Source organism: Arabidopsis lyrata (genome assembly GCF_000004255.2).
Source record: "Arabidopsis lyrata subsp. lyrata unplaced genomic scaffold ARALYscaffold_2, whole genome shotgun sequence".
Classification (NCBI taxonomy): Eukaryota; Viridiplantae; Streptophyta; class Magnoliopsida; order Brassicales; family Brassicaceae; genus Arabidopsis; species Arabidopsis lyrata.
In genome coordinates, this window is record NW_003302554.1 from 11,149,967 (window position 1) to 11,157,489 (window position 7,523).

General features: G+C 44.2%; 1 protein-coding gene and 1 long non-coding RNA gene across 5 annotated transcripts; both read right to left on the reverse strand.

Annotated features, from left to right (window-relative positions):
* Positions 1 to 468: 468 nt before the first annotated feature.
* Positions 469 to 1,581, reverse strand: LOC110224200 (uncharacterized protein At3g60930, chloroplastic-like). The gene is made up of 2 exons (XM_021010051.1): positions 1,273 to 1,581; positions 469 to 1,200 (listed from the first exon to the last, which is right to left on the reverse strand). Exons 1-2 carry the CDS (start codon positions 1,579 to 1,581, stop codon positions 469 to 471), a joined length of 1,041 nt encoding a protein of 346 aa, XP_020865710.1.
* Positions 1,582 to 4,573: 2,992 nt separating this feature from the next.
* Positions 4,574 to 6,908, reverse strand: LOC110230660. 4 transcript variants are annotated; one of them, XR_002333787.1, is made up of 4 exons: positions 6,161 to 6,327; positions 5,824 to 5,923; positions 5,105 to 5,657; positions 4,574 to 4,786 (listed from the first exon to the last, which is right to left on the reverse strand). It is a non-coding gene; the product is annotated as an uncharacterized LOC110230660 (long non-coding RNA). The 4 variants fall into 4 exon arrangements; XR_002333788.1 differs by having other exon boundaries at positions 4,575 to 4,786; positions 5,105 to 5,424; positions 5,567 to 5,923; XR_002333786.1 differs by adding an exon at positions 6,354 to 6,908 and having other exon boundaries at positions 4,577 to 4,786; positions 5,105 to 5,923; positions 6,161 to 6,242.
* Positions 6,909 to 7,523: the final 615 nt, after the last annotated feature.

Below are 7,523 nucleotides of genomic sequence, written 5' to 3' on the forward strand. Positions count from 1 at the left end.
ATCTTATCCACCTCGGAGATTTTAACGGTCATCTTATCAATCTATAAAGCTAAAAGTTCGATCGGACGATGGCCACGTCCTCGGACAGAAAAAGCTCTTCTCACCGCCTCGGTTACAGCGCGCTATATAAACAGTCAAGATGGTTCGGTCGGAGATATCCTGCCATAAAGAAATCGTCTTCAGAAAACCCAGTTGACTTCTACACTGGTGCCCCAGTTCGCTTCTAAGCACTGGCATCGACTATATCAGCTCGGATCGCAACCGACAAAGATTAGTCCTGCTTACCAAAACCCAGTTTACCTAACACTGGTACACGATTTGCCTGGTTCGAAAAGTGGTTCGAAAAGTTACTCTGAGACTAGAAAATTATCGAGAACAAAATATATTCATTATCAAATAGTGGATAAAGCCGTCCAGGCATCAAGTCTTACAAAAATCCAGAATTAAAAGAAGGAATGCGCCACGGATCTACTCATCCCGCTCCTCCGGAACATGTGCGACTTCGGAACTCAGATTCGTGCCGGCCTGATCCGTAATACCAATTCCCGCGGCAACCCCCTCGATTGACCTGTTTCCGAAATTATCTTCAACAGAATCCGGAGAAGCCGGAGGAAGCCTCAGATCCTCTCGCAGCTCGGTTCCGATCCGCACAAACTCCTCCTCAGCGTCTCCATATTCAGCTTTCCACTGGAGAACTTCCTCCTTTTCATCCTCGACATGTTTGCCGCCTTCAAGGTCGGCGATCAACTCAGCGTTAGCCCTGGCCTGGACGAGGAACATGTAGCGCTCGGACGCCTTCCCATACAGGTCCATCTTCGCTTCTATCGCCTCGACCTTCTTGGCGAACTCCTTCCTAGCCGCTTTCCTCTCCCGACGTACCTCCTTCTCACGAAGCGATTTCTCCTCGATGAATAGTCGGTTCAAGCGTTCGATTTCGGCTTCCATCTTCCGACGGAGACGAAGACCGTCCTCAGCCGTCTTCAATCGCTCGACCTTCTCTGCCTTAGCCAACGCTTCGGCTTCCCGCCTGGCCTCATCCGCTTCGGCAACCTTAGTCGCCGCCTCGGCAATCTTGGCCTCTGCCTCGACCATCTTGGCATCGGCCCCAGCGATTCTGACCTCCGCCTCGGCTCGGGAAGTCTCGTATCTACGGTTCGAGGAGTCGTAGGCTCGAACCATGCGGTTCATCGAATGGAAAGCCTGGAACGCAAAAACTAAAGTTAGTACTAAGAATTTTAAAAGGCTTAGGATGCCTCGGAGTTAAACCATTACCTTCAGGAATCCCGCAGCCGTTTCGCGGTAGTTTTCAGCCTCCATCAAGGCCTCGGGCGCAGCTAGGGTCGGACCCGAGCAAGAAGCGATAAGATTAGCAGATGCCATCTTATCCTTGTAGATGGGAGCCTCGTTGCGACTCCTCTTCTCTTTCCTACGACCTCCCGAGCTATCACCTCGGGGCCTCTTGACCTTTGCCTTAGCTTTCACCTCGGCACCCAGAGCGACAATAGCCGAGGTCCCTACCACCTCGGGAATACCGGTCGGAGGAGAGACTCGCCCAGCCGCCTCGGGCATGATCGAAACCATATCCCGAGCTTCATTGGTCGCCTCGGCACCGACGACTTCAAGACTGGCCTCGGGAGGAGTAGGAGGCCTGAAGTTTGCCTCCAAAACGGCTTTTTCCTTAGCCGCCTTCTTTTCAGCAGCCTTCCTGGCCCTCAGAGATTGCGCAGCCCCTTGCATTTCAATGAGGTGATCCAGGCGGTGATCGGATGATTCTGAAGAAGATTGGCAGGGGGCTCCGTGCAACAAGCGCAAGGCTCTCTCAATCCTTTCCTGGGAGAAGTGCTTCGTCCAGTCGCACTTCCGAGCTATTAGTTCGTCGTGGAGGTCTAGAAAGCCTTCGGGAATGTCTTCGAGAAACGACGGGTTCCGATCTGCATGAACAAGAAAAACGATCAGTTAAAAGGTTAAAGCAAAACAAGACAGCGAATACGGCTTCGGGCGTAGTACCGATTTGTCTCCACTTTCCAACAATTTTCCCTAAGTAGTCCTCGTGGACACTATACTCATTTAAGGCGACGAAGAAGAAGTGGTCGGTGTATTTCTCACCGATAACCCTCCTGTTTGGCCTCGGAGATATGTAAAATCTCTCAACAGGGCCCGGTATGCGCCGGATCTCTAGAAGATTCCTTAGATGGCTTAGATCGACGAGATTGACCGTCTCGATACTTCGGACTAAAATCCCCACTAGATGCCGCAAGCCTCGGGTCGTTATCTGGGATAAAGCAATCTTGTACGACCACAGAAACGCCAAAATCGGCCTCGGGATTGGAAGCCAAAGGTAGCAATGATAGAAGAACCCCTCGTAAAGGGTAAAAAACCCCTCGGGTGGATCATCGGCCCGCTCGTTTGGAGTTGGAAGTCTCAGTTCAACCCCTTCGCTGAAACCAAAACGAGCCTTGAGATCCCGAAGGGAATCCTCCGTGCATAAGGTAGAACCCGGGGGATCAGGTTTCCTAGTTTTCTTGGCTCGTTTTCTCTTCTGTTGACCCTTGGCTGCTTGGACTTTAGCTCGGAGCAACCTAGCTGCCTCGTCAGAATCGTAATGAACCTCCTCGGCCTTAATAGGAAGTAGAGGCGCCTCGGGGACACTTCGCCAGCACGATACTCCAGCTTCACCAACTGCCGGTGGATGGGCCCTCCTTCTACTCAAAATCGCCTCGGGATCATCAGGCAAATCCTGATCCCGAGCCACATTTGCAACCGCGTCTTCCCGAACAACGAAACGGCTCGGGTTTTCTTCCCGTGAAGCCGACTCTGCATCACTCCCATGGTATAACACGATCTGATGGTCCGCCTCGGGGTCGCTCGAGGAACTCCAGACCATCTTTCTCTTGTAGACGGGGAGAAGAGTGTCGCCTCGGGGCGAATCGCTGGAATCAGATAGAGACATTTTCTGGCTCGGGAGATTGAAGAAGTTGATCGGAGGAACAAAGTTTGACAGATCAGGGAAATCAACCTAGATCTAATGACGGTGGCGCTATGACGGAAATATTAACGGAAAAAGTAGAAAATTCAAGAACTCAAGATCAGAGAGAAGAAAACGAACCTTGAAAATTTTCCTTTGCAATTGCGAAATGAAGAAATGAATCGGAGGCTTGACATTTATAGAGATTTGGGGCGCGTCGGGTACGAACGAGCCAAATAAAACACATCGAATCCGCGTCTGAGGCGCGTCGGGCACAAACGAAGTAAGTAAGATACTTCGCATCCGCACGAGTCTCGGGAATCAGCGAAAGGACCTTTCCACTTCTCGAGAAGGAATCCCAACCGTCACACGCCAAGAGAAGATGAAACGACAGAGGAATCCGAATCGCCAAAAACTTTAAAAGGACCGAACTGTCCAAAGTAAACGGCTCGGCCTAAATGTCATAAAGCTCATCACGCTTGGTTCTCCAAACTAACGAGCTGGGGGGCTAACTGTTGGGGTCGGTTTCACCCTTTGACGCCGAGCCAGACTCAGAACACTTTGGAGTCTCAGAGATCATCTCGGGGCATCGCATCATTCACCTCGGGATATCTGTCTAAACGATTTAGTATACCCGAGCCCATCGCCTCGGGGATACATTAACAAGACTACGAAGGCACCCGAGCTCTACCGCCTCGGGGGCACCCGAGCCCAATTGCCTCGGGGGTACCCGAGCCCATCGCCTCAGGGACACCCGAAGAAGCCACCCTAGAATGCCCGAGCCAGTCCTTCATGTGTACCCGAGCCGGTCTTACAAGTTCCCCGAGGCAAAGTCTTCATCATCGCCCGAAGCGAAGACTTAGTAAATATTCTTCTTTAAAGGTATCATTTCCAAGCACATTGTCATTTCCGAAAAAGAAGGATCATTTCCGATAAACGCGGAAATGATAAGGAAGAATCGCGAAGGATCAACTCAAATCAGGAAATCTTCCGAAAACTCCGAAGAATAAGGAAATTGTCCTAATCCGCGATATTCTAGCCGACTTCAAGATAAATGGAAATCTTCCGAGAATATCGCTGGAGAGGCGGTTTATCATCCCTATATAAGGAGGCTCAAGGCTCAAACGAAGGGACAAGCAATATCGCTCTAGAAATTACACTACGCAAAGCTCTCGCAGCACAAACACTTTTTCTTTTACGATCAAACTCTTGTACGATCAAAATCGTCTTTTCATTAATAATATCAAGAACACCATCTTTGGTATCAATCGTTTCTGTTGCTCTTTGAGAATTCACGATTACACTACAAGAAATATGTACATTATTAGCAAGAGAGAAGAGCTATTATATGTCATCAATAGCGTTTTCATAAACGCTGTCTTATGCCTCTGTTATGGTAGACCCCCACATACGATAGCGTTTTTAGCACCCTACGGTAGACCCCCACTTACGATAGCATTTTCGTATAATAGCATTAGTCGAATGCTATAATATACTTTGTTATTACACATGTTTAGTGCTGTTTTATATACTGTCGTAACATATTTTCGTTATATAAATTAATTTATTTTATAAAATAAATTTTATATTGGAATCCAATTTTATAAAATTTACTTAATTGGACATATATATAACTTTTCTATTTTATAAATCATCAACAAATAATATTACATTAACTAATTAGTCAAACAAGTCTTACATAACACCAAGTCTTATACTAACATCATAAGGAAAGAGACAAACTTCAATCTCTTCAATTTCTTCCCCTCTATCTATTTCACCTCCTCATCAATTGTTCCTATTAGAACTCCCGTCCATAGGCTACATGAAACAAAAGATTTTTGAGTGACGACACTTCATGAAGAACTATTGAGTCACGTCATGATTAAGATAACACAACTGAAACAAGAACCATAAGCTAGTAAAATAAAGAGGTTTCAAGTAAATGACAATAGAACAAGAAGACAAAAGACCATCTTAGAACTCTTATTCACTAAGATGAAAAAAGAAATTGACACATGGGAATACATCTACCAAACATACACATATGTATACTACGTACTTGGTTAGCATGGACATAATCATGATAGCCATAGAATTAAGCTAATAGGGAGTTTAAAACTTGAAAAAACGTCTTACCACTTAAGCTCCTGCAGCCACATGCAAGCTCCTTCTCCTAAACACCTTCCTTCTCACTTGTATGTACTAAACAAACATAAATGAGCAAAACCAAGACCTTTAGGAAAATTAAACTCAAACTTAGAAAGTAGTATATAAATGACAGACAATGAGTTTATTTCCAAGCTCTCCATTATCATCTAAGAGCTTTAACTCTTCGGAAGCATCAACAAACGTTTTTAGAGATACTTAGAAGTCATAGAAAGAACCTTTCATGGCCTGAGATTGATAATTCAACAAAAATTATGGTTGGTCTAGTTTTCCAACTCTGCTCGATGCTCCTGCAAAGTAAATATTATGGTTGGTCAAGAAAAGAAATATATTTTTGCACTCTGTACCTAGTTAGGAGTTTAATTAAGTAAAAAAAAAAAAAAACTGCACACTAGCTAGTTAGAGCATAAACTTGTCAAAGGATATAGTTACATTCAAATTAGCTTCTCCTGAGACTGAAAAATAACAAGTCCCTGTTGAATTCGGCAACAATGAAGCCAAAACTTGCTCTCTTATCGAACTCCTTCACATCCAGAAAAGTGTTAATCGAAATATCAAGTTTGCATCAAAATCAAGCAAAGCACAGGAAAAAAAAAACTCAACATTTAAAATAGAAACACACAATAATTGAATGTTCGAAAACTTACTACAAATTAGAAAAAAAAAAAAACAAATCATCTAGGTCATACCATCTTTTTCTTGGCAGCGACCTTCACTCCTTTCTTCGTTGGCCTTTAAAATATGTTTCAAGACCCTCAAATTTTCTATCTTTAGCATCGCCTTAGCTTCCTTCTCATAAAAGAATAAGTTTAATTCATAAAACAACTATAATCAGAAAAAAAATTCTCATTGAGGCATTATGTCGAACAACATAAGTTCATTAAAAAAAATTGTATTCATGAGTGTAATGAAGTTAATATCAAATGACTTGTGATGAGAGCAGAGAAAAAAATCTGCAGGTTTATCTTCGTTCATCCACATGGTGAAACTAAGAGACGAACTATAAGCAGTTAACAGGGAATTAACCTTGAGAAAGAGGACTGGATTGAGCTACTTGAAATTGATTCTCGGGAGAACTAGTCGAATCTCCAGGCTTCACAGACCCAACCTGCAAAACACAAAGGAGAGAACATTAGAACTTGAGATTTAGAACGTATTTCTGCAATATTCGGACATTAGAACATCTCCTTCCCCCCCCCCCCCCCCAACACTTCCTTACGTTTAGAGATGAAGCCAAAACGATGTGAAGATCTGAGAAGAAAATTGAACGCGCGAACGAGGGAGACAACAAACGGCGTTTTAGCTAACAATCTGATGAAAACTGAAGATCTGACCCATAGTTCCCCTTTCAAAATCCAACCACAGCGCCGTCGCAGTAATTTCATCAAACACATGGTCTGCGTACAACCGCCAAAGTTTTTAGACACAAAAAAATGACAGAGAGGGAGGACGAGAGAGGGATAGAGCAAGGGAAGGGACAATTGCTCTGGCTAGGACGAGATTCAGTTCGTGGGTATGAGATTTTTAGATCTCAGAGGTTTTTTTAAGAAAAAGAGAAATTATTTTAGATCTAAGAAGTTTTTCGATAAAAAGCTATTATTTTGCCGCTTAAGTGAATAATTTGGTTAAGTGTTGGCGGACTAGGTGATTTTAGATTCCCGCTTAGGGAATTTTTATCTTAGCGTTTAATAAATGCTATTATCTAGTAACCAAGATTACAAACTCATTTTTAATAGCAGTAAGCGAAAATGAGCTATCCTCTGGTGCTATCAATGCCCATATTTCTTGTAGTGTTATCGTATCCCTAAAATAAAACCCTAGACAAATCTTGATTGTGTTAGTTTCGACTTCCACACTTTATTTGTACGTATCAGTTTCAAACCACGCGGTTAGTGGAGTCTTGGTTTGGGAAGACCGTGGGGAGCAGAAACCAATTTACTACGTGAGCAAGTCAATGACAGATCCGGAAACCAGATACACAATGATAGAAAAACTTGCACTCGCGGTGGTAACTTCGGCTCGGAAGCTGCGTCCATATTTTCAATCCCATCCGGTTGAAGTATTAACTAACCAACCACTCCGAACAATACTTCATAGTCCAAGTCAGTCCGGACGTTTGGCGAAATGGGCGGTTGAATTAAGCGAGTACGACATAGAGTTCAAAAGCCGGATCAGTATGAAGGCTCAGGTCTTAGCAGACTTCCTGACCGAACTACCGATACCTGGAACGATAAAGCAACCTGAGAACCAAACTTGGAAATTACACGTAGACGGGTCTTCAACAAAGCAAGGATCCGGAGTGGGAATCAAGTTGGAATCTCCAACATCAGAAATTCTAGAACAATCGTTCCGATTGTTATTCAATGCCTCCAACAACGAGGCAGAATAC

Excerpts from the sequence above, each read along its gene's own strand:
- LOC110224200 (XM_021010051.1), bottom strand. The coding sequence starts at position 1,581 with ATGGTTTCGATCATGCCCGAGGCGGCTGGGCGAGTCTCTCCTCCGACC. Across the intron at positions 1,201-1,272 it reads CGGCTGCGGGATTCCTGAAG|GCTTTCCATTCGATGAACCG; the intron begins GTAATGGTTTAA and ends TTTGCGTTCCAG.